The sequence below is a fragment of the Asterias amurensis genome, chromosome 9 (genome assembly GCF_032118995.1).
Source record: "Asterias amurensis chromosome 9, ASM3211899v1".
NCBI classification, from domain to species: Eukaryota; Metazoa; Echinodermata; class Asteroidea; order Forcipulatida; family Asteriidae; genus Asterias; species Asterias amurensis.
In genome coordinates, this window is record NC_092656.1 from 23678303 (window position 1) to 23706055 (window position 27753).

The 27753-nt window shown below is 37.9% G+C and overlaps 2 protein-coding genes across 3 annotated transcripts in view; one reads left to right on the forward strand and one right to left on the reverse strand.

Annotated features, from left to right (window-relative positions):
• The window catches only part of LOC139942309 (non-lysosomal glucosylceramidase-like), a 40731-nt gene extending 19592 nt beyond the window's left edge, over positions 1-21139 (reverse strand). The window contains exons 1-7 of one of the 2 annotated variants that reach the window (XM_071939129.1): positions 20951-21139; positions 20633-20900; positions 7317-7402; positions 6131-6246; positions 2466-2693; positions 846-1094; positions 313-415 (exon numbers count right to left, since the gene is read on the reverse strand). In XM_071939129.1, the coding sequence (XP_071795230.1) occupies positions 313-415; positions 846-1094; positions 2466-2693; positions 6131-6246; positions 7317-7402; positions 20633-20817 (967 nt within the window). In that variant the 5' untranslated portion in view covers positions 20818-20900; positions 20951-21139. The remainder of the gene's footprint in view (positions 1-312; positions 416-845; positions 1095-2465; positions 2694-6130; positions 6247-7316; positions 7403-20632; positions 20901-20950) is intronic. The other variant, XM_071939130.1, reaches the window with a different exon arrangement.
• A 1796-nt stretch (positions 21140-22935) lies between these two features.
• Positions 22936-27455, forward strand: LOC139941726 (DNA-directed RNA polymerase II subunit GRINL1A-like). The gene is made up of 4 exons (XM_071938340.1): positions 22936-23105; positions 24184-24610; positions 25214-25299; positions 27318-27455. The coding sequence occupies exons 1-4, from the start codon at positions 23011-23013 to the stop codon at positions 27415-27417; spliced, it is 708 nt and encodes a 235-aa protein (XP_071794441.1). The 5' UTR covers positions 22936-23010; the 3' UTR covers positions 27418-27455.
• The last annotated feature ends 298 nt before the right edge of the window (positions 27456-27753 follow it).

Genomic DNA, 27753 nt, shown 5'->3' on the forward strand with positions numbered 1-27753 from the left:
AAGTCTTTAATGCCCATCAATAAGAAGATTATTGTATCTATAGAGACGCTTTAACTTTTATTCATGTAACCTCATATGTATATATTGTACATTGGGAGTATCATCTTAGTCATGTGAGGGGGGAAAACAAAATATTTAACCTCGCACTGAAAAGGTGTAAATTGACATTGCATACAACACCCTTCACGGGCTTAATTTGTCAATTTCCCAAACATCTGATGACATCTTCCTGAGATTAAAAACTATTTTTTTTTAGTAATTGCCAAAGGTAAAACCCTCCCTTTATTACACATAACAAGGAACTTGTTTTACCTGTTGAAGACATGAGAGCGCCATCTTCTAAGAGGTCTTCCCATAATGCATTGGCTTGAGACTCAGGATTGAATGCTACGCAGTGTGTGACCTCATTCCCCTCCTGACGATGACAACCAAAATGAAAATTATTTAACAGAAAACTATAATAATAATAACAATAATTTGGGAGGCTAATCATCCTTACTAGCATCTAAGAGCTGACTTGCGAATTGCCCGGCTACAACGTGTTGGAGAAGCAGGCATGCAAGCGCGTCTTTAGCAGCTACACTGTAGGCACGAACCCATTATGACTACGGAGCACAGCCAGTTTTTTCCCGAGGGAGGAAAACCGGATGGTCTGGAAAACCCTCATGGCACAGCTGAGAACCAACGCACAACTTAACTCACATATGGCCTTGGCTGGGTATTGAACCAGGGTCACCTTGGCGAGAGGCGAGTGCTAAACGCACAAGCCAACCATGCCCCCATATCATACCCATTGTACCCTCCTTACCCTACATGAGGCTGATATACCCATTGTACCTCCTTACCCTACACGAAGCTGATATACCCATTGTACATCTCATACTGGATTGTTCACTGTTATGAAGTAGAATTCCTTGCATGCTACACTCATTGTCAGCATCCTCCGTGTGAAATGGTTCGTTCCATCGCCCCCCTTTCTTGTCACACGACGTTCCGATCCCATTCTGCCATGTAAACATGATGCTGACGTCGACTGGGGTGTTCCCATGATTATGGATCTCCCAGACGAACACACCTACTGGTAGGCATGTGTCCTGCCAAAGAAAAATACAAATATACACGTTTACGTCAAGGATGATTGTACATGAAGTTTGAAGCTTTGCAATGGTGTGGAAAATAAGAAGTAACTATATATAATTGGTTTGCGGTAACACCATGTGTGTATCTACTTGCCAGGTAGAGTTTGTTCTTAGAGAACTGTCTTGCTTAATTTTACTACTGCGGAGTAGATTGTTCGGGTGTTCGAGAGACTTCTCAATTCTGAAAAGAACTGTCCTGCTTATTAACCATTACCTGGGCGGATGGTATAGAAATAGGCTAGGACTATACTTTAGCTTATAGGATCATAATTAACTGTACTACCGCGTAGTTAGTTCTTGGGTTGGTCTCAACGTTTCGACCAGCTTGCTCTAGTCATCGTCAGGATAGTTAATAAGCAGGACAGTTCTTTTCAGAATTGAGAAGTCTCCCGAACACCCGAACAATCTACTCTGTGGTAGTAAAATTAAGCAAGACAGTTCTCCAAGAACAAACTCTACCTGGCAAGTAGATACATACATGGTGTTACCACAAACCAAATATACATTGATACCTCACCATGCAATGCCTCAAATCCTATATAAAAAGTAACTATACTAAATGTATAATTAGTAAACTTGTGAGTATTAACATTCCTACCTCCATGGTACAACCACATTTATAATCTCTTTTGGGGAGTGTTGAGGGAGCTCTGAAAAAAGGCGGATTGGTCTTGACGTTTCGAACAGTATACTCTGCTGTCTAAAATGCTGTTTAATTAAGACAACATTAAAGGAACACGTTGCCTTGGATCGGTCGAGTTGTTCTTTGAAACATTTGTAACCGTTTGTTATAAAATGCATATATGGTTAGAAAGATGTTTTAAAAGTAGATTACAATGATCCACACACATTTGCCTCGAAATTGCGAGGTTTTCCTTTTACTTTGCAAACAAACACGGTCAACCATTTATGGAAATTTGACTCCCATAAATGGCCGACCAAGTTTGTCAACGAGGTAAAAAGAAAACTATGCAATTTCGAGGGATACTTGTGTGGATTATTATATTCTACTTTTAAAATATCTTTCCAATCAAATGCATTTCATAACAAACGGTTACAAACGCTTTTCAAAAACCAAATCGACCGATCCAAAGGCAATGTGTTCCTTTAATTTGGATAATACATTTTGTCTACAAATCTTCGTATACAAGTTTCTCATCATTGCGCAAAGATATAAGCTATAATTTGTTTTGAATAAGGTATAAAATCAGGCTTAAGTTGGGGAAGGCTTACATTATTTGCAAAATTGGCACTCCCCTTAGAACGATTTATAGAAACAGACAAAAAAGTCAACTACACCAACTGTTGAGTGACACTGACACTCACTTTATACTCATGTGGAAATATTGGCGAGATCTGCCTGGACACGAGCGTCACGTCTTGGTCTGGTATCCTATACACTGTCCAGGCACGTGGATAGAGACCATGGTAGTGGGCCTGACTTCCTGGGAATTCCCATTGCCATGCCTGATTCAGGTGTTTGTTGGAGACTTTGCCGGGATATAGAACCTGCTGATACAATGGCTGGCCAGAACGTTTGATCCGTACAGTAAACTGGGGTTTTTAAAACAAAACAAAAATGTATTTGTAAAAACAACAACAAAACTCAAAACATTGTTATTCAGTAAACCTTTGCCCCTTAATATACTCTTGCTTAAAGGATTCAGGTACTTTTTAAAAATGTCCACAGATTTACATTAAACTTAATTAGTTTGAAGAGAATGATAGTGGAAAGCTTCCATTCAAATATTACTAGCTGAGGTTGTGTAATTTTTGAGAAATGGTCGGTCGTGCTGAACGCATCAACCCATCAATACGTTACTCATACGCTTGCATACGCTGTGATACGCTGTCATAACTTTGTTAATTAGTTATGTGAAATGAGTCAAACAAGTAACAAATAATTTTCGACTCAGGAAGACGACAATTATTTTAGCATGTAAAATCCCATTAATCAGTTATGATATTATACTAAAACCATAGCATAACTGGTTAATACGTTTTTACATGCTAAAACTGAGACAAAAATTATTTGTATATTTCATTTCTCAAAAACTACAGCACCTCAGTTAGTAAAATTTCAAGGGAAGCTTTCTACTATCATAATCTTTAAACTGTGTAAGTTTAATGTAAATCTGTGGACATTGTGTTTTGTGTTAGGAAAAAGTACATAGACCCTTTAAAGTTCATGTAATTTAATTTTATTAATGAGCATTTTAAGTTAACCGAATATAATATGCGATAAACTTGAAAAAAGGTATTCAGTAAATTAGTTGTGTTTTTTTTATAAAGACTTACACTCAGCGAGAGGCAAAACTACATACATGTACATGTATGTATACTGTGACACGTATGCAAATGTATGCTACATGTATACCATGTAACCTTTGTTTACAAAAAAACTGGCCTTGTCGATTCGGGACATTTCCTGGCAGGCAACACACTACACTTGTCAAATGGGAAATTGTACATTTTGTGTCAGCAGGATTTCCACATAAATTCCAGAAATGATTATAAAAAATAACAGCTTGAGAAATGTCTTCATACCAAAAGTTGATACAAATCGGACAGTGCAATCTACATAATAACATAAGATTCAATGTGTTCTTTGCATATGACTCGACTCTGTGGCTCTTTTGTAAACTGTTGTGGCAGTGATTACATCTTTTATTAGTATAGAAGAATTAATACAAGATTAAGATCCAAATGCGACATCAGCTGGTACAGTGTTCACATGTGAACATGTAGTACATACATGTACTACCAGCAATTATCTGAACATTTGAATGGCACGTCAATTATGTCTAGATTATTTTGCTGTTTATTTAGGGGGGGGGGGGTACATGTAATGCATGTAAGAACAAAGGGTTTATTTATACCAAACATTTATACAGATTCTTTAAATATTTAAACAGATTTGCACCCATACGATTTGTTGCAATTTCATCTGTTCTTGGAAAATGTTGTCAACGATGTTGTCAACTTTTAGGCCTGAGCTGTTATAAACAAGACCCAATTTTGTTGAGCTGCTTAAAGGCAGTGGACACTATTGGGAATTACTCAAAATAATTATTAGCATAAAACCTTACTTGGTAACGAGTAATGGGGAGGTTGATTAATGACAGTACAAAACATTGTGAGAAACGGCTCCCTCTGAAGTAACATAGTTTTTGAGAAAGAAGTAATTTTCCTCGAATTTGATTTCCAGACCTCAGATTTAGAATTTGAGGTCTCGAAATCAAGCATCAGAAAGCACACAACTTTGTGTGACAATGGTGTTTTTTTCTTTCATTATTATCTCGCAACTTCGATGACCGATTGAGCTCAAATTTTCACAGGTTTGTTATTTCATGCATATGATAGTGAGGAGACTGGTCTTTGAAAATTACCAATACATGTAGTTCTCTAAAAAGTTCTCTAATCACGCAACACATTAAAACATGTCTGTGCCCAGGGTGGCTTCCAAACACAGAGCTAGTTAGCGCGCTAGTCAATAGATATAGCTCTATGATCTTAACTTTTTGTGAAATCGGCTCCCTGCTTGTGATTGCAGAATGAGATGGTATTAAGTAGTGTTTGAATCTCAACCAGTCAACTTGAGGTGGATGTGGATTGTATTTTGGAGACCTTAAAAAAAAACTATGCATGCATTGCTTGATCTTATGTCCACAGCCCAATATTGTAAGCAGTTTTAATAGGAAGTGTGTTCTACAGATAAGATAAGATAACATGAAGACCTTATTGACTCTGGGGGTGTTTTTGACTCACAAAAATGTTAATAAGTAACACATTAAATACGAGTGCATTGTCATGAGGTGAAATCTAGACTATTCCATTTCCCAGATGAGTGAAAAAAGCTAGATTTTACAGAGTGATTATTTTTGGTGAAGGAAAAGGAGTCAATGTATGACAACTCACACATCCTGATCACTCACACACAGATCCTTCTCATTTGAATATTTTCCACAAAAATACAAAAGATACACTGAAACTCGTTCACCCCACACTACGAAAATTCTATAGAAAAACATATATAGTACACCGTACCTACATGTAGTCTAGACAAACAGGCGGGGAACAATTATTCGGGGACCAACACTGCGAGAACACATTGACAGCCCATCACTCATTTGCATTCATGGCATGTGGGGAAATACTTTTAACTAAAAATCCTACTGAAAAAATAACACTGCCAATTCATGGATCATCTCTCTTTACACAATGCCAGACTGAAAGCATTCATTTTAATGGAGTGAAGAGTTATGCTAAACTTGCACGAATCCTATGGAATGATGTGATATTTGGCAGAAATTTCGAAAACCCACTTCAATCTCCTGTAAATAAAAAATCAAGTCAAAATAAGAGTCCTTTGTTTTCAAAATGTGTTTTGATACAGATGTGGACCGCCTTGGGCCAAAACAATGTGTTAAAATTATTTTTACTGAAGGTTTTAAACCTTTTGATATTTGTAACTAATTGTCTGCACAGGTGCAAGCAATTCCATGAAAAAACATTTACAGCTTTATCTCTAGGCCTTGCTGGTTATTTCATATTACATAACTCTTCCCTTCTGATCATTGATACAATTTTTATATTGCCAGTTACATAACGGCACCAGCATGTAAGTTGTTACATAAAAACGTTAGATCGACTTTTCAATGAGTCTCTTCTTTTTACCTCCATAGAGTTTTACATGTGGCGTGTCGTGGGTGAGTGGTTAAAAGGACAAGAATCAATCTCTAGTGTTTCTGATGAGCAGAGTCGTGGGTTCAAGTCCAAGTCAAGGCACTTGTGTCCTTGAGCAAGAACAGCATGCACGCACACAAAGTTTCGAATGTAATTTTGCATTGTCCGTATACGGAGCATGATGCATTGCGGACTGTGCAATCGAAACACTGGAAGTAGGTTATAGGTTTTTAAACCACCCTCCAGTGTCGAGCATCTGATTGGTGGATTAGCGCGTACTAGAAGCAAATAATAATAACCCTCACCTGGTTTGCCTCCACTAAGTTGTAGGTGTAAATCCCGGGATTGAGGGACCAACGACAGAAACCTCCTTTCCACCCTCTGTTGATTGCACCACACCCAATCCCACCAATTGGCACCCCTGTCATCAAAAAGAAATCAATCAGTCAATCATCAAAATTATGATTTGTAGAAAGTCTTTAAAGCCATTGGACACTTTGGTAAACAGTATTGCCAAAGGCCCACACTTCATGTACAGTGTATCACAACTTCTATATTAAAAAACAAACCTGTGAAAATTTAGTCGGGAAAAAATAACGGGAAAACCCACCCTTGTTTCTGCACGTTTCGCCGTGTCATGACATCTGTTTAAAATAAATCCGTAATTCTCGATATCGAGAATTGATATTGTTTTAAATGTTTTCTCAAAAAGTAAAGCATTTCATGGAATAATTTTTCAAGAGAAGTCTTTCACCATTACCTTCTGTAAACCCTGTAAGTTATTTGTAAATCTGTGAATTAAAAAAAAAACAATTGTACCGAAAGTGTCCAATGGCTTTAAAGCCCTTTTCACAATGGTTCTCTTATCCACATGGAATACAGCACTAGGGAAGCCCCAGGATTTGTTTTACCCCACCGATATCAAGGCGCGCTTTCATAACATCCCCTCCGTGGTCCCTATTTCACGGGGTTCGTGCTGCACGTTTCAAGAATAGTCAGGGGTTTAACCCGTAAACCCTACTTCAGAGCAGGGGTGGCTATTCCCGGGGTGTATACCCATTTCCCAGGGTTGATCAGGGGTTAAGCGATCCAAGTGTGAATGAAAGGGCTGGCCATTATTCCCTGGAGAATAGAGAAGTGTGAAAAGGGCTAAAGTGCCATAAGAGTCCACAAAATTTACCTTTTTTTTCTCCAAGTTTATTTATTTTCAGAAAAGACCCACAGAACCACTGTTGTACATGTACATGTACATGTAGGTCACAAGACCTGGTCTCGATCTCGAGACCGTCTCAAGACCTTTCTTTGGTGTCTTGGTCTCAGTCTCGGATGGGGAGGTCTCCCCCTTGGTCTCAGATGGGGAGGTTTCGGTCTTGGTCTCGGACTAAGAGGTCTCGACTACAACACTGAACAGAAGTTTGGGACAGATTTTGCAATCAGGACACTGTTCTTCCTTTACCCTTGTTACAAATGATGTAAAAATCCAAATCTTACCGTATACAGGTTTGAATGGGATGGGGTAGAGGTCTATGAATGGTCTCCTTCCCAATGCTCTCATCTTCTTGATAAACTTCACATATCTACAGAGGAATACACAAATAAACAAGTGTTACTGAAATGAATACTACATGTATACTAGATTTCAAAAGAATTTATATACCCTACCCCAATTATTTTGGTTGTCAATTTGTTCAGTATTAGTGAAATTACGATAAAAAACCTCCATACAGGTGTCCAACCCACACTCCCACACATCCTTTTGTTTGGCCTTTTTGATCTGTTGTTCTGGGCCACCAATTTATACACAAAGGAAGCATTCCCAATACCCAATGAAGGAACAAGACAAAAATATGTAAAACTCTCCAAATTTGGCAAAACTTTCCACCAAATAAGGTTTTGGGAGATAATTAAATGGGTGAAAAACAGTAATATTCAGGCCATTTCATTCAATGTGTTTAAGAGTTTTAACTTTTTAAAAACAGTAATAGTCAAGCCTTGTCCGAAACAGCAACTTTGGCTACAGCTATGGCTAGATCAGCGCATCTTCCAGTGTTGAAGAATAGGCAGACATCCACGATCCAGCCATAAATGTAGCCGAAGTCGCTGTTTCGGACACGGCCATTCCTAAGGTACATGTAGGACACCTGTAATGGATTTTCATTGTCTAATTTGCTCTTTTTATCCCTGCTGGCAAAGTCAGTTTCATAACATTTGTTTCCTATCCATTGCAAGGTCTTAATTTTGCCTTTTGAAATAGTTACAGCATATTGGCAGCAATGGCATGGTGTAATTACAGATTGTTAAAATCAATACTTATTGACAACCGGAAAAGGACCCTTTAGAAATTTTACCAATGATCACTCTACTCACAGCAATCCTTTGAAGTTGCTTTTATTGATACTCTACAGCTTGGGTCTTTCATGGTACCAGTTTTACAACACAATCAAGAAATGTGACAAGCAATATGAGTCGTTAGTAAAACCTAGGACGTATATATATATATTTTTTAAAATACATATTTGCTTTACTGTTGAAACCTCATGTTAGTACCACCTGAGTGTATGGTTTAAAAGCTGTGAAAGTAGATGATTGAGAGAGAATGAAACTGAGAAAAAGGAGTTTAAAATTGAGATATTTATTGAACATCAAATTTTCTTTCAATGTTCGTTTACATGTATCCGTCTTTTGATGATATTTACATGTATCTGGAACAGAAGGAAGTTGCAATATAAATTAAGAAGTATTTTAGCAATTAAATTTATACAATTTTTTCTACATTAAATTTCATCCAAGTTGTTGGACTGTCTGACTGTTACGTAGTTTGATACTGTTTACGTAGGTTATATTATGCTGGACAGTGTAACGCATTTCATGATTCAAATGACAAGGGCACACATATGGGACACACTTGTTAGTTAAAACAATGAGCCAAACATAAAGGCCCAAAGCTAATGCACTCATTGAATATCTCTCTTAGAAATACACACAGTCCTTGAATCTCATATTTGAGAGGGCAAGGCCATTTTAATTTTGCAAAGGGCACCTTCATTGGCAAATTGTGAAATCCATGTTAAATTTTTGACCAGGTGAAACAAGTCTCTGTGGTGTAACCGCCATATAACTCCTGTATACACTACCGGTATAGCCTTATTAAACATGTTCAAATTTAAATTTTAAAATGTTTTCTAATCGACAAATAGCTTATGTATGAGGTAAATGTCTGTCCCTTTCTATCTCAGGTTTACTTAATACAAATGCAGGTTTACAAGTTGTCATTAAGTTTGTCTGGTAACCATGCTATCACAATGAACAAATTGTTTGTTTATATCCTTATTCAAATGTAAATTTCAAATCATCTAATCAGCAAACATTTGAAAGGTTTACTAGAATACTATCATTCTTTCTAATCTAACAGACAAATAAACCCTAATAGTTCCCTCATGTATTGGACACCATCTCAATGCAGCTATTTGTTCACTATGTACATGGTGTCAAGACCTTATTCAACTTGACTGTCAAATTATACAAAACGTGTGTACAAATCCACTCATCATCCGAACACATGTTGGTATTGGAGACTACTTGTCCAGTTAATGACGTCAAATCTTGTACTAGAGGTCTACTGTATAGCAAATGTTAAGCTACAAGGACAGGTCATGGACGAATGGACAGACTTTACAAAAACTCAATTACTCCGAACATTCCAAATTAACATGTGTTTTTAGTATAGTGTGCATTGCAAAGAGAACAAACAATTTATTAAAGGAACATTACAGAATTGGTTTTTGCAAACAAAACAGTTGCTGGCAGTGTAAGCACTTAATGTAATCCACCAAATACATAAACTGACAAACCTGTAGAAGTTTGAGATCGATCGGCCATCTGGGTCACGAGAGAATAGTGAAAAACCGATTACAAATTTTGCATTGCATCGATGCCAAAATAAAAATGAATAAAATGCTCACTGAGCGATAAACTCCAATGCGAAGTTATATTATTTGTTTCTCATCAAATATGACATTTCAGACAGAAATATTTCGCGGGATATTTTCAACTATCATCATCATTAGACCGTGTAAGTTTTATGTAAGTCTGTGATCTTCACGATTTTTGTTTCTTACCAATTCTGTAACGTTCCTTTAAAATAGTATAATTGATGATAATAATTGAGATACTCAAAGCTCAGTATAATGTACAAGGGCTCATTTTGTATTTGATTCCAGTTCATCATGTGAGCTTTAATAAACCCTGCACGCCAAGCCATAAGCCCTTTTCACACTACGAAAAATCTCTGTGTTGGACACAAGTCCGACACGTGTTAACTTTTTCACACTGCAACAATTCAACACTGCACTTAATCCGTGTAGAGCGCTTACCCCGTGTTGAAACTAACTCTGCTCAGTACTAGGGTTGAGAGCTCCCACTCCAGGTTGAGACTGACACAAAGTCGTAGTGTGAAACGCTTCTGGCTTATAGTCGGATCCGCGCAAAGCCGTGTAAGATTTGAATGTTTGTGGTAAGTGACAAATGATTACACACAACATGGGTCGCAAAACACTACCCGCGTAGCACAAAGGCAGGTGTCATGTTGTGTAGTGTGAAAAGAGAGACGAAGTAAACCGTGTTGAAATTTTACGAAGTTGACACGCAGTGGATCCAAGTAGATCTCGAAGGATCAGACGTTCATAGTGTGATAAGCCCTTATTACATTGTTTGTGGCATATTCTGTAAGTCACTGAATGTGATTCTTGTACTGTCAACAAAGTCAGAGAAGGACAGATTTAGTTTTTTCTTCAACAATTTAAGCATGAACATTTCACACCTACATTGTACTGAATGCAACATTAAGGGCCAGTCACACTGCAGCGATAACCAAAAACGATACAACAAGTTAACAAGGCACGCCCGATTGGTTGAATAAGCGTGCGCGTGTTCTGTGCGAAGCAATTCAACCAATAGAATGCTTTCTCTTTGCGACATGATCCTTATCGTTTTCGTTATCGCTGCAGTGTGTTGCCAAAGCTTTTTTTTATGAAAATGCCACTAGCCTTTTTGTGGTATAGCAGACCTTAAATGAGCACACTGTTTGCTTTGAGTGTACATGTGTACACCGGAACATTTTCCCAAACAATGCATAGGCCTAGTGTTGTAGCATTGTGTCCACCATATCTCAAAAAGGTTTAATGTATTTGAACGCAATCACCAATCTGCAGATCAGTACCCAGAGTCTGAAGGGACTGCCAATCACATTCATAAAATATTTGTCTTAAACTCACATTTACAGTAAATTTAATTGGTTTTGTTATACTTGTAATATCATTTTGTAAACCCGTCACAAAATTTAGTCTTCAAGAAAGAAGTAATTTTCCACGAATTTGATTTCGAGAACTCAGGTTTAGAATTTGAGGTCTCGAAATCAAGCATCAGAAAGGACACAACTTTGAGTGACAAGGGTGTTTTTTCTGTCATTATTATCTCGCAAATTCGACGACCGATTGTGCTCAAATTTTCACTTCGTTATTTTATGCATATTGTTGAGATACACCAAGTGAGAAGACTGGTCTTTGACAATTACCAATAGTACGTGTCCACTGTCTTTAATCAAAACATTTCTGTATTTTCCAAGGGCAAAAAATAGGAAATCAGACTAAAGTAGGAAGAATATCAGTCACGCCTGGCATATCAGCTCAGGCAAATGATAATACACTGTACGTTATCACTATGTATGAGTATCATGTAGACAATGAATGTGCCTTTAGTTAGAATAGCAGATAGAGTTAGTGGTGATGTGGCAGTGACACCACATTGCAATGAGACATGCATCAGTTGGCAACGGACTACTCCTCATGAGGCACTGACACTCAGTATGGAGCATTTGTCGTGGGCTGTGCGAAATGGAATCACAGGGAAGAAAACTAACTGTGTGAGTTATACATGGCTGAAAAGAATACAATCATTTTAAATTGGCGTATGCCTTCACCACTTGTGTAACTTTTGCATCTCAAGGTAAAATTACTTATTTCTTGAAAACTATGGCACTTCAGAGGGAGCCGTTTCTCACAAAGTTTTATACCATCAACCTCTCCCCATTACTCGTCACCAAGAAAGGTTTTATGCTGATAACTATTTTGAGTAATTACCAAAAGTGTCCATCCTGCCTTTAATGGAGATACAGTGTGTTTAGTGAAAAAAATATATATATATTGTAAAGTAAACAAAACTGTACACAAATCGTCGGTCGCACCACGAACTGACCTAACTCGTTCACTGTTTTAAAAAACGTGTTCAGAGAAAATCACGATTGAAGTTGCACTACTTTTGAAACTGCTGTTTCGGGGTCTGCTTACCAAATTTATTGTATTATTTTATGACGAAAACAAAGCTGAATACTTTATTCATACAGAACTATCAATGTGTTTTAATCCCTAAAACTATTTTAATAAGTAATTAATTCCTAAACAGATGGGTCACTTTGTGAAATTGAAAATTTCATTTTTGCCTGCAGCGCGCTGTGTACAAACCAATGCGTAATAGAGACCTATCGAGATAGGTCACTTTGTGAAATTACTACGCTCCCCAGTTAGGTCACTTCGTGGTGCGAAAATTTGCATGCGCGCCATAATCGCGCGCGCTGTAGCGCATAGTTTAAACATTGGTAAAGCGACGTATCTAGATAGGTCACTTTGTGAAAAGACAAAATGGCAAGTCCAGCGATGCGTCGTTTATACTAATTAGTGTAATTACCAAACTATTACATATTAGGCACTGAAACTTGCTGATAATGTTAACAGCATTGACTTTGTCAATAATTTGTTTTAAAACAAATTTGCGAAAAATGTGTGATTTTGTGTCAGTTAGGTCAGGTCGTGGTGCGACCGACGAAATGAAACAAAAGGGTCAGAAAAACCTGTTTCCATTCATTTTATCAAAGAAAAACAAGTTTCAATGATGTGGTTACATAATGTACTGTGTTGCCCAGGTATTGCCTGTTTTTTTGTTTTTTTAGTTTTATTTACTTGAAATTAATTCAAGTGTTATTAATTGGTTTCATCTATATACCATTGACAATACCGACTGACTGATTTTGTACATAAAGGATTCTGGCAGAATTTTGTCCTGCCCACTTCTAACCAAACCACTTTTATCTGTACTGATAAACACACCCTCTAGGACCTACGTGGCATGGTCCAGCCTAATCAATGTACATGTGTATGAGCTGACCAGTGTGTACATAGCAGTTAAGACAATGGAAGTATTATCAGCATCTGCTGACAATGTATCATTTGCGGGGTTTAATTTCGCTATTGGCCTGTATCAGTGTGTAGGAGCATAGGAGGTTACATGTATTTCCCTTAGACTACAGTCCATAATACTTCTAGACCCCATTGCCTAACTGAAGGAACCAGAAGGACAGGGCCAGTAGGGAGGACCAAGCAACAAGTTCTTAAGTAGAGTCAGGCATACTGTACATGTACCAATCTACAATAAAGTTCAGATGACAAGAAGAGAGAGGATAAAGAACTCAGGCCACTAGTTGTCCTTTTAGCAAAACTGCCTTAAAGGTAGTGGACACTATTTGTAATTACTCAAAATAATTATTAGCATAAAATCTTAATTGGTAACGAGTAACGGGGAGTGACATAGTTTTCAAGAAAGAAGCAACTTTCCACGAACTTGATTTCGAGACCTCAAATTTAGAAATTGAGGTCTCGAAATCAAGCATCTGAAAGCACACAACTTCATGTGACAAGGGTGTTTTTCTATCATAGTTATCTCGCAACTTTGACGACCAATTGAACTCAAATTTTTACAGGTTTGTTATTTTATGCATTGTTGAGACACACCAAGTGAGAAAACTGGTCTCTGACAATTACCAATAGTGTCCAGGGTCTTTAAGGCCAGGTCCCACTGCAGCCAGCGATAACGAGAACGATAATGATAACGACGCAAAGAGAATGCATTCCATTGGTTGAATGTGCCTGTGCGTATTCTGCGTGGAGCAATTCAACCAATAGAATGCGTTTTCTGTGCGTCATGATCGCTATCGTTAACGTTATTGCTGCAGTGTGACTCGGCCTTTAGTCTGAAGTTATTGTAGAGACAGGCTGAAAATGTTCAGTTCTTGGCACTGACAGTGACACACTAGTGACACAGTGTTTAAAATAAATCCGTAATTCTCGCTATCGAGAATTGATATTGTTTTAATGTTGTCTCAAAAAGTAAAGCATTTCATGGAATAATATTTTAAGATAAGTCTTTCTCCATTACCTTCTGTAAACCCTGTAAATTATTTGTAAATTTGTAACCTTTTGATTTTCTTTTGGTACCGAAAATGTATAATGGCTTTAACAACAGTTTTTTTGACTACAGCATTAAAACAACTTACAGTAAATATTTCATAATAAATTCAGGACGTGAATATTTTTGCAATTAGAAATACTGTCACTTCTGAGAAAACCTTGTTTATGAATCCTATTTAAAATTCATTGAGCCAACCTAGACTAAAATGGAATTTCACACCCTGTGATCAATTTGAAAACTGTAAAATTGTTGAAAACATGAGTTTGCCCTTGAATTGCAAACATCAAAGATGTACATGTAGCAACCCTTTAATTTTGTTTTACAAATGACCTAAGGAAGGGGAAGTATATTGTAATAAAACTCAGCTTGTGTCACTAACTTCAGACATTTAAGGGATGTTGGAGTAAAACATACCAACAAAGAATCTATTGAAAAAAAGAGAGATTAATTTCATTTATTGTGGGTTTTAAATTGATCTGACGTCAACGACACTACATGTACATTAATTATATGGTACAAAATCAATAACAAATGGATTATAATAGCTGAACAAATATTGTATTTAATTGAACACTACACACAGGGTTCTACGAATGCTCAAGCTATACTGCGTACACGCGTGAATTGCGTACTGATACGCACAAATAAATTAACAAATAAACATATAAATACCTTATTATGTTACTAATTTAGCATAAATAACGCCACATAGTGCTCAAGTAGTGTAATTCAAACAAAAATAAAGACAGAGTAGAGAATATTTTGAAGACCTTGTTTCAAACCAGCGTGCTTTGGCCAAACTTCCTAAATTTGAGTCCAGAATGTCCCACAGTTCTGAAAAATCCCAGAGGGAACCCTAAATAATGGTAAATGCCTTCAGTATGTCTGTTGAACAAAACTTTGGTCCAGGTAAAATTGTGAACTACCAGTGAGTCCTACGGTATTCCTGTAGACATTTCATTAGTGATTTTAGATGAGAAGTGTTTGGGTCCTGACACTGTGCCCAGTGGTACACATCCACCATTGGAATGTGAACGATTATTTGACACCATAGTCCACATGCCTGATGTTGATGCTCTGTCCATTATGAAAACAGCTATCCTGCTTTGAAGGTGACAATACATGTTAACCTATGAGGTCCATTTTGCTACACAATTGCGGAATGAAGCTCAATAGTTCTAACTTCTACATGTGATGTAGGATTAGTCTTGGTCATGCATTGGTCATGATCCTTCTTCTTTAAGAGCACATAAAAGATGATCTCAATATTTCAACTATTACCTTTTTATGGCCAAATAGACATCGTAGATAATGTACTCTCAAAATTTGCAATTAGTAACGAATAACTCGAGCCAAAAATGCACCCGGCCAGGCGGCTTTTTCAGCCGAGAGTCAAAATCGGCTCATCTATTATAATATCGCCAGTGACGATATTCCCTTAATTGGGTGTGAACACAGGTCACCAGCTTTGGCAAACTGAGGGCGCTACTTTCCCCGCCACTGACGTCACGATTCCTTTGTCCCAGGTTTGTTTGACCCCGCAGGTTTGTTTGACCCCGCGTTTTTCAGAAATTTTGCTAGAAGCGTTCTGTAAAAAAAACATTTTTACCATATTTTAACGTGAGGTAGGAGACTTGTTATATTTTTTGTATGTTTCCTATGGACGCCAGCTATTAGACAACTGTAATATCTATATATTTGAGATCATCCTTTATTGGCTGTTTAAAGTTGCATTGTCAGATCTTTTGCAGATTTGGAGTCAAAAAACAATTTTGAATAGTGAACGAATTTAGAAAGGCTGTATATTTGTGTAACAAAAAATATAAAAAGTGAAGATTTGTGACGAAAGGAACTATAGTTAAAACACTTTTAAATTCTGCATTCCGAGGACTTCATTCTGATTGGCTGACTGCTGGCAAATCTGGCGGCCAATCAGAAGGATAAGCAAGTTAATGAATATTCATGATGAATACTCATTTTTCAGATGACACACAGCGATCGCGATATGTACACCATAGAGTTATATATAAGAACTAGAGGGCGCACTGGCCTATATACGCGCTCCAGCATGCGCGCAGGCAGCCATTTTCTTAGTTGACAAAACTGGCATTTTGTAAGTTGAACAAAACAGCATCGCGTACCGTAGCGTTTAATAAACACAAACTCCAACGTGTGTTTCATATTTAACGTGCGTACATAATGGCGCGCGCTTGTTACATGTACATATGTATGTATTATAGTACATACACTGCAACTTATGAAGTATGCATAACAACTAACTTCAGCAGTGACGTGAATTATTGTCGGGATCCCGACAATAATTCATTTTAGTTTTTAATTAACTATCACTAATAATTGGTGGATTTTTTCGTGCAATACATCAAATGAAAGCTAACAACTTTTTATAATCTTTTAAAATAGCTATTTGAAATTTAAATCAAAATTTGCGGGTAAATCGTCCAAAAATCTGACATACAACTTTAAGATGATACAGCGCTATCCTGGACCATCGAGGAAGGAAATTTATTTTTGTTGACACATTTGTCTTTCTCAATAACTTAAATTGAGCTTAATTTAATTTGGTACAAATAGGGGAAAAGGGTCAACAAAGGTAAATTTCTGGTCAATTGAGTTCACTGTACTGGTCTACTGGTCCATGAAAGCTGGTTCTGCGGTTAACAACAACCAAAGAAAAGTTTCTGAATGGGGCCACCACTTTTTCATTCGATATGAAATAATACAGTATCTAATTTACCTCGATGAGATATCTATCCCTTTTTGGTACAAATTGGGGAAGGTAAATTTCTGGTCGATGAGGTTTGATATGAAATATATAGTATCTAATTTACCTCAATGACATTTTTGTAAGAATTTGTGAAAAAGTGGTGGCGCCATTAGGAAATTTATCCAAAACCTATTACAAGTTCACCCCAGACAAGGCTTAAAACCACACTCTCAATGGACATCCATTGAGGAGAGGGGGGGGGGCATCTAATGTGAGTGCCAAAACTGCAGCAACATTTAACAAAACACTAGATTCTCACTTGAATGAGGAAAGGATAAGATATTGGTGTCACCAAGGCTATCTATGCCTAATAATTAATTTACATATTAAACCGGCGTAAGTATTTAAGATGCAACAAATTGGTTAAACTTAGTTAAAGTCTATTTTGTTCCTGATCTTGCCAATCACCCATTCAATAACAATGTCAATGGCTTTAAAAATTTAGACAGTGATGGGTGTCACGCTGTGTCAGTTTATAAAGAAAGTAGAACTTATCTTAATATGGTACAGTTATAGAATTCAGGGCCACTCCACTATACGTCAACGCATCCAAGGCTGCGTGGATGCCCAGTCAGCCACAACGGACTGGCCTACCCACTTCGCATCCACACATCCGCACATCCGCACATCCAGACTCCCATCTCTTCTCACTACTCCCCACCGTTACCTCTATATTCCCTTATTTATGCAAATGATCCCTATTCAAGGATTATTTTTTAAAGGAAAAGAAAGCCCGAACTCCATTTACTTAATATTTATTGCCGCTATGCAAATGTTCCCCATTCAAGGATTATTTTAAAAAGGAAAAGAAAGCCCGAATTCCATTTACTTAATATTTATTGCCGCTATGCAAATGTTCCCCATAAGGATTATTTTAAAAAGGGAAAGAAAGCCCGAATTCCATTTACTTAATATTTATTGCCGCTATGCAAATGTTCCCCATAAGGATTATTTTAAAAATGGAAAGAAAGCCCGAATTCCATTTACTTAGTATTTATTGCCGCTATGCAAATGTTCCCCATAAGGATTATTTTAAAAAGGGAAAGAAAGCCCGAATTCCATTTATTTAATTGCCGCTATGCAAATGTTCCCCATAAGGATTATTTTAAAAAGGGAAAGAAAGCCCGAATTCCATTTACTTAGTATTTATTGCCGCTATGCAAATGTTCCCCATTCAAGGATTATTTTTAAAAAGGGAAAGAAAGCCCGAATTCCATTTATTTAATTGCCGCTATGCAAATGGTCCCCATTGAAGGATTATTTTAAAAAGGAAAAGAAAGCCCGAATTCCATTTACTTAATATTTATTGCCGCTATGCAAATGTTCCCCATTGAAGGATTGTTTTAAAAAGGGAAAGAAAGCCCGAATTCCATTTACTTAATATTTATTGCCGCTATGCAAATGTTCCCCATTCAAGGATTATTTTAAAAAGGGAAAGAAAGCCCGAATTCCATTTACTTAATATTTGTTGCCGCTAAGCTTGGGCGATATCAGGATATTATTGAATATCGCGATACTAATTTGGAAACAATTTCGATATCGGATCGATTTGGTTTTAATTGAAATATCGCGATATCGATTAAGTTTCGCAATATCGCAATGTATTTCTTAGCTGAGACATCTTGCACCCCATAGATTTGGAGTAAAACCAGAAGAACAGGTCATTAAAACACCTCTCTTGTGCTATGACTGTCTCTTCTACAACTTTCACTGGGAGTTTGAAGACTGATGATGTCAAATTTAATTAATCGCGATTATATCGAATATCGCGATATATTGTCGGCGATATATCGTGAATAAAATAAATCGATATCGCCCAAGCTTAATTGCCGCTATGCAAATGTTCCCCATTGAAGGATTATTTTAAAAAGGGAAAGAAGGCCGAATTCCATTTTAAAGTTCCCTTCTTTGCCTGCCCACTTCGCATCCTTGAATCCGCGCATCCAGTCATCCAGACTCCTATCTCTTCTCACTACTCCCCACCGCTACCTCTATTTATTGCCCATTGAAAATACCGCCCTCTATTTATTGAAGTTCCCTTCTTTGCCTACCCACTTCACATCCACGCATCCGCGCATCCAGCCATCCAGACTCCCATCTCTTCTCACTACTCCCCACCGTTACCTCTATATATTCCCCATTGAAAATAATGTCCTCTTAATGGAAGTTCCCTTCTTTGCCTGCCCACTTTGCATCCACGCATCCGCACATCCAGTCATCCAGACTCCCATCTCTTCTCACTACTCTCCACTAGCGCCTTCGGCGCTCTATTGCTCCCCAACCACCACCGTTACCTCTATTATATTATTCCCCATTGAAAATACCACCCTCTAATAATGGAAGTACTTGTACAGTCGTTTGACCAGTTCTGGATCACTTCTTGAATTCACATGGTTTTTTGTTGCAATCTCTTTGATATCTTAAACAAAAAAGTTTATCAGTTTACCTAAACATGTCATAAATCTCACCAAGTATTCACTGACAAAAAAAGATTAGTTCTTTTGAAGAGGCTTTGAGAAAAGTATCGTCACCTGTTTGACCAGTTCAGGATCAGTTGAATCTATTCTGAATCAGTAGAGTGCCCTTTATTGCAAACCCATACTCCCATTCATAAAACTGTCTCTCAAGGACACGACACATCAGAGGTGTGTTGGCATGGACTTGGACTTCCTTTCTTTAGTGAATGTCATGCAAGTGTCTTCAATAGCAGCGCAAAAACCCAGCGACAAAACCACAAAACAACAGCAAAGGCAAATGAAAAAGTGAAGCGAACCTAAAAAGCATTATTGACCCCTCCAAGCTTAATTTTCTCACAAAATAAAAAATCTACAAGAATTTGTGGAAGTAATGTTTCTCAAAATCAACTAAATAAACTTTCTATTGCAGTAGTATGATTTTACCAGACTTAGTAAGTTAGTGCGGCACCATTTGACGCAATGAGATGTTAAGTGATCCCGAACTGGTCAAGGGTAAGTTGCCCCCCCAAAGAAGATTTTGATAACTTTGTCTCCTCAAAAAAGCAAGATGACTGCACAGTATTTACAGGAATGTTTTTTTACACATTCTTATCATTTTACATAAATAATTTTTGCCCGGCACTCCAATTCTAAAGGTAAGAAGTTTTAACAGTGTTTTTCAACCAACATTTTTCAACAACAAAAATGACAAATTTCGCAGACAACCTTCAGGAAAACGGCCATAATTTATTTGCTGATGATGTTTGGCACCTTATTTTGGGTCTGTTGGTTTAATGGATGTTAATCTTCACATTTATCAACAAAAATTGGTAATAATGAGAAATGATATAATTATTTGGTTATTGCAAAGTTGAAGTGATCCCGAACTGGTCAATGATCCCGAACTGGTCAAATGACTGTATTGCTCGATACTTGGCCATATTTCCCACTCGTCACATCGCATCAAACTGCATAAAAAACCTGTCGCCGAATGTGGCCCTGTATTTCATAGTTACTCCCTTAATATTATTATAATTATTAGTTATCAATTTAATTATTATTTAATTCAAATACTATTAAAAACAAGTAAATAAGGAGGACTATATGATGGAGTATGGTATGTAAACTGATTTTCATGTTTGTTTTTTTTACTATTTCACTTGGTTTGGAACTATGTTGTTCCTATAGCAACATCAAAGAGCATTTTGTACTTAACCTTCAGTTTTGTAAAACGTAAAGGAAATAACAATGTGTGACTTTTCACTCACCTGTAAAGCGCTGGAATAAGTTTGAAAGTTTGTGATAATCGTATAACTCTTAGCGGTCCCCACTTCTCTGGAAACTCGTGATTCAGAGGGACCTTCCAGCCAAACTCTGGTACGCCGTATACTTTTTCCAAATCCTTAATAAAGTCACTGGGAATGTCACTGTTGCTGCTTCTAACACTTGCCATTGTGAACAAAGACGAACACCGTGCGCTCTGCTGGGTTCGCCGGCTTGACGTCCTTCTCCCACGGCAGTGTGTGTGTACTGTAACTGTGTGGTCCAAAAACTCAACTCAAAAACTTGCCACGTTATATACTTACACTTTAACGGACAAAAAATGAGATTGTCTGTAGAAAATAAAGGCCAATCACTTGTCTCGTCCACATTAGCACGCGTTTACCAGGTTGTTATAAATAATTAACAACATCATTACAAAATGCATACACTGACTTGGCTCTGAAGATTGCCCGGCCCGGCCGCACATTAAAATTGGACGTGCTGTTGGAGTGAGCGTGATGTACTTTGTGTACGAGAGCGTTACGGTAGTGTTTCGTACACTAACGAATCAGTGAATTGAACCCTGTCTCTCTCAGTATATTTAATCATTACAATTTTTGCAGGTAGCCAGGCTATCCATCAGCTGTTCATTGTCTATTTTTAGCATTTTGGGCTGGCGCGCGGCAGCTGATGATGATGTCAACAACAACGTGATGACGTACGCAACGTTCTTAGGATACGCAATAAAAATGAACGTCAGCGTTGCACTGATCACAAGCGGCGGGGGCGTCGCGGACCGTATGACATGTACACGTATCGGACGGACAGTACAGATGCATCACAGAATAAACCGTACGCGCGAACGAAACATGAGAAACGTCAGGATTGAGGGTTAAAGGGGGGGGGGGGTATTAGTGGGGACATTTTAAATTTAGGCGAATTCATTATTTTGTCAATTTTTTTTCTTTCTCGACCTCAAGGGCTGGTAAAAGGAGGGGGAGCGAGCCGGTTCTGGCGGCCTACTGATATTTAACGAGTTTGATCTTATAAGCCCCCCCCCAAAAAAAAAACACAAACAAAAACCAAAACATATATATCTATATATATACCAGTTGATTACGGAAGCCGGATAGTGCCAAGAAATAGGAATGAATTAATAATTTATTTTCATAAGCGCGAGAATAATAATTGTTGGTACCTTTTATCTGGCGGCCGCCACTTTATCATCCGGCGGCGCGGCCAACACATAAAGTTATGGCGGCCGCCACATCTGGACTACACCCTCTTTACTTTATTGAGTGCGATGCACAGTTGTTTTGATTGCTCTAGTGTTACAGAGATGCTAAGTCAGCGGCCAGGAGAAAAAAAGAGTCCATTATTTGGAAGGCCTTTTCTTATAGTTCCCAAAGGTGATAATTTTTAATGATAAAGGCCCCCGAACAACAAAATGTCTTTTTATTACAAGACAGAAACAAACAATGATATACAAAATAAACCTACATTTAGTTCGGTCTAAAAAATAAGACGGGGACAAGTTCCCCTGGCGGCGGACACAAAGTCAAAGCCGGGGATCGGGGGAACAGAATCCCATGGGAGATTCTGCCCCACGGACCGTTATGCTCAGGGGGCCAGAATCCCCGTGACACCGGGAAAATGAGCGGGCTGTGATCGAAAGTATTATTCTAATGGCAGCAAAACCATTGCATCAGTTTTTGACAAGTTTTTATCTGTTTTACTTTCATTACGTCACCAAGGCCAGTACATACACAGGTAGAGCAGCATTCTTTGGAATAAGATGTTCACACAAATTTTTTGTCACGTTGACAACATCCTTGAAATAGTTTTCTCTGTAGAGTTTTGAGAAAAGAGTAAAACAAATTTTGATATTAGTTCCAAACGGCCCTTGTTTTAAAACAGTGCACGCATAGCTTTTTTACTTTTTTGTACGATTACTTTTGACTGACCATCTGACCACACCGAATGAGCTTCAACTTTTAGAAGTGATTCTGGTCTCTGTAAAAAATGAAACATAATTTAGACCATATCTTTGTTTAGACCACGGACATAAAGGTTCTTATTGGGTGCGTTCCCGTTCGTTTAGCTTCCTTGGGTCGACCCCGGTGTGTGGTTGTTTTTTTTCCATGACGAACGTGTGCAGATAATTACCGACGTTTGTCCTGGTGAAAAAAACCGCCACACACACCGGGGTCGACCCAGGGAAGCTAAACAAACGCACCCTATGTCTGTGGTTTAGATTCAGTAATTTGAGCCACCAAGTGTCGAGATTTAGTTAGTCTAAAATGTCGCCGCCCAGGGGATAGTGCTTTTTCGGTCGTCGTGGGTTGTCAAATTACAACTATAAAGTTTGAGAAGTTAGAACATTATGGCTAAGCAAGGAGATATGGGAAAAATTGAATCAAAGACTAAAGCCGAATTGATTGATCTTTTCAATAGACAACAGATGGTATTGTCACATAAGTGAGTATCATCAGTGTACAGGAAAAGTCAGGATGTCATTTTAATAATAATAATAATAATAATAATAATAATAATAATAATAATAATAATATCGAAGTCTTATATTATAGCGCACGTACGTATCTACCAAACAAGGTACTCAAGGCGCTGAGTATATACAAACTTTCAGAAAGATAGGTTGTTGCAGTGATGAATTCTGAGACCCATTGTCAGTGCAGTGGTCAGTCACTGAGTACTCGAACGTCAGTGTGCAGTGTGTTTAAAAAGCCTTCCCAAGGCATTTTCATGCAGTATATTTTCTGAAGATTCTGATCTGAAGATTCAGTGGTGCTGACTCAGTGATTGACGTCCACCACACCAGGGCTGAATGCTTGCATTGCCTTTTTGTTGAGTTATAAATTAAAAAACATGCGGCCAAGTTGGACTAAACCATTCTGTAACTGGGGTGTTTCTATTGGAAGTGAGTGGGCGCTGTCCATTTTCTGATGCTTGTCGTTCGCACCTATAGCCCACACTCACTGCCGCGCAACAACCCTTTTGACAGAATGGTTCCAGCCAATGGCAAATGATCGTCGTAAAATGTTCATCTAACAACGATTATTTTGAAAACGTATAGCGTTATAATGAGGCCCAAAATGTATTGTTAGACCCCTATTAAGGCTCATGGGGGGGAGCCTTAGAAAATTAGATAGTTTCTAGAAATATATTGTAGTATAATTAAATATAAACTATTATAATGAGTTATAAAAGTATATTTTTATGTGTAGTGAAAAATTGTATTCCTTCTATTTATTTATTTATTTATTTATTTATTTATTTATTTATTTATTTATTTATTTTATTTCCTCAAAACCTAAAAAAATAGATAAGATAAAAAGATAAAATACCCAGAACTTATGAATAGGAGACTTTTTCCACTGACGTCTCCATGTTTGTGGAGATAATAGCGGAATGAATCTCATAACAAAAATATGTATTCACAGGGTTAGTTTTGAGATATATGTCTCTTGCAAAATTAGAATCTTCCTTCATGCAATGTTGTGCCAACCCTTAATTTAAATGTTTTATGCATCCACAGGAAAAGGCTTGAAGTACTTCCAGATAAAGGTAAAAAAGTTCAACTTTTAGCAGACAAGCTACAACAACTCATTGCAGACTATGCAACACCAATGGACGACACTGCAGATCTGTTTGATCAACTTGACATTGGTACAACCAAAACCACACCGCATGCTGTCAAGAACGCATTTCTGAATACAGACTCACCCAGTTCAAGCTTCAAACCGTACAGAACTTTGAAAACGAACAAGATATCAGACTTAGGGGAGGGATATGAGCGGCCGCAGGCTCCTCCCTCTCGAGGTGGAACTCCTCGCCAGACGGTTGAGGGACAGCCTCCTGAGGTTTCTGCAGTTCGTATACCTCCACTTAGACACCCAGGAACAAAAGCTCTTAATGTGAAGGAGGCTGGAGATCTCTTGCAGACACAGAAGAGCAAAGTGGAGGTAAAGAATCGCAGCTAACTTCTTTTAAGGGAGAGTTGGAGGTCTTCGTCTCTGAATATGATGCTGGGTTTCCCAAATTTCACCATAGCTAACTGGGTGCTTTTCGCACTTCTCCAGCAGACCAAGTTCTTAACTTCACCAATGCTATTATAAACAACCTCAAAATCCTAAAACTAAAAAAAAGAAAAAAAGAAAAGAAAAAAAAAACCAACAAAAAAACCCATCCAAAACTATGAAAAAACACTCTAAAGCTAAGGAACTACCCCTCCCACCCAAACAAAGTTAACAGAAACACCCAAAAGCTATGACAAATTCCCTGAACTGGCTTGAAGTTGTTTTGTGTCCATTGGATCGATGCTCTTGGACTTGTTATTTGGCGATGATTCACAACTTGAGTAAATGTCCCAACAGTAGGACTCGTTGGACATGGGACGCAGAAGCGTATTCCACTTGCGCTTGTGTGATAACTTTTAATATTTATTTGTGTCTACTTTTAAGTGATTGTACATTTCTAAAGTTTTTTCTAATGGGTGCATTTTTGAATGTCATGTTGTGTAAGTGTTTTGCAATAATTTGTTTGATATATGTGTGTATCTCCTACAGGCATTAATGGCTCAACAAGCTGCAGAGAGATTATCAGAGAGACTGGACATTAGGATGGGTGAATACAAACCATTAACACCAGGCAGGTAAGAAGAAATGCAAAATAATAATGATGAATCATAATAATAATGCATTTAATAGATGTTAAATTTGCATCAGGGATAAAGAATATTAATTTAAGTTTTTACCCATACACCGATGTGTATTAGCACTGTATATTCAGTACTTTCCCGAGTCCTGTGAAAAATTATCACAGGTATGTTACTCGGCTGGGATTCGAACCCTCGACCCTTGCAATTCTAGAGCAGTGTCTTACCAACTAGACTACCGAGGTTGCCCGGGAAAGTACTGAGTATACAGTGCTAATACACATCGGTTTATGGGTAAAAAACAAAATTAATATTCTTTATCGCCGATGCAAATTTAACATCTATTATATCGTTGCGGTACCCGCTGCCAAAACATAGGATTCGAACTGCCTCTAGCTACTTGTAAACCATACATGGTGCTATGTAAAAGGAGTAGGTCTTATATTTCCACTGTAGTCCCACATACCTTGCAGGAAAATACTGAATGTTGAAGCGCCTTGAGCATTACTGAGTGTTGAGTGTCGGATATGCTCGCTATATAAGAAGACATGCATACCTGTGTCATACATGTGGCAAACTGACTGACATTATTAACATGGAGTAGGCTTCTGGCAGGCTCTTGAGAATAGGACTCAAACTTTAGGGCCAGCACTTCTATAGCTTATTATGAAAATGTATTTAAATGTGTGCATGTAGTAAAGACAGAGAGACAAACCAGGAAATTTATACTCCCATGTTAGGTTTTAATTTTTTTTAGAGTTGGTGCTATCAGAATTAGGTCTCTTAATTCAAAAGTAGTCCCATATCTGGCAGGAAATACTGTATGTTACAGCGCCAGGGGTGTCACTGGGTGACGGACATGTGCGCTTTATAAGAAGCCACAGTTATTATAACAGACAAGAAAAGGTGTAAAATTGCGTCAAACACTCTGGGTCTATTCATGTGATAAAAACAAGCAAAACAATGGAACTCAAACTAGGGAGAGTGTTTTGAGAGTACCACTCTTTGTACTACTAGAGAAATAGAATCCTTTGACTGTATTAGTTTTTTGATTTTACAGTACATGATGTACATGTATGTACCTTCTGACATTCAAAGCACTTTGGTTCAGCCCCTCCCTACCTTCAGAGCATGCATCAGCACCGGCATGTGAGGCCAGGGCCCAATTTCATAGAGCTGCTAAGCACAAAAATGTCCTTAGCATGAAATTTGTGCCTTGATAAAAACAGGATTACCAACCAAATTTCCACGCGATTTTGAGGATAAGCAAACAGCTGAATACCTGTAACAAGCAATATGCAACAAATGGAAATTTGGTTGGTAATCCTGTTTTTATCAAGGAAGAAATTTCATGTTAAAGGGTCTATATAACTTTTGTAGGACAAAAAACACAATGTCCACAGATTTACACTAAACTTACACAGTTCGAAGATAATGATAGTAGAAAGCTTCCCTGAAAATATTACGTGCTGAGGTGCTGTAGTTTTTGTGAAAGGAGTAAAACAATGTCATGAAAATTATTTTAATCATTTACAGCACCTCAGTAAGTAATATTTGAAGGGAAGCTTTCCACTATCATTATCTTCAAATCCTGTAAGGTTAATGTAAATCTGTGGACATTTTGAAAAAGTACCCGAATCCTTTAAGAGTGACAACCTACATGTAAAGGTTCACCTTCTTTTACTACCTCTAATTGTTTCAATATTGATGATTAACTCAGACTCAAGTTTAATGTAAATCTATGGACATTTTGAAAAGGCACCCAAATCCTTTAAGCAAATTTGTTCCCCAGACTGGCCTTGCCTCCTATGGTGATACGACCTTCTCTAACATTGCCCCCCACCTTTGGAACTCTCTGCCTAAAAGTCTTAGAGATACACATGGCACTTCTCACTTCCAAACTCTCTTAAAACAGATGTTTTCAGATTCTTTGATTTGATCTGGACTGGAGCCTTTGAATGTTATACGGAGAAAGTGTGCATTATTATGTGGTTTTGGGGTTTTTGCTGCCTTAGGTACAGAGAGCAAGAGACAGATAGTGATGACAGCAGTGATGATGATGAAGATGATGATGAAGATGATGATGAGGAGAAGAAGACAGAGCAGGCAACCTGACAGACAAGACAGTGGTACAACATTAGAGAAAGACCGATTCTTCGTCACCCTTTCAGGCCCAATGGTGACTTTAGTCCACTGTGTATTATATGGTGGCTTTTTAGACAACTGTGCACTATACCCTGCTTGAGCCCCAAAGGTGACTTTAGTCCACTGTGCACTATACCCTGCTTGAGCCCCAATGGTGACTCTGGTCAACTGTGCACTTTACCCTGCTTGAGCCCAAATGGTGACTTTGGTCAACTGTGCACTATACCCTGCTTGAGCCCCAATGGTGACTTTAGTCAACTGTACACTATACCCTGCTTGAGCCCCAATGGTGACTTTAGTCCAATG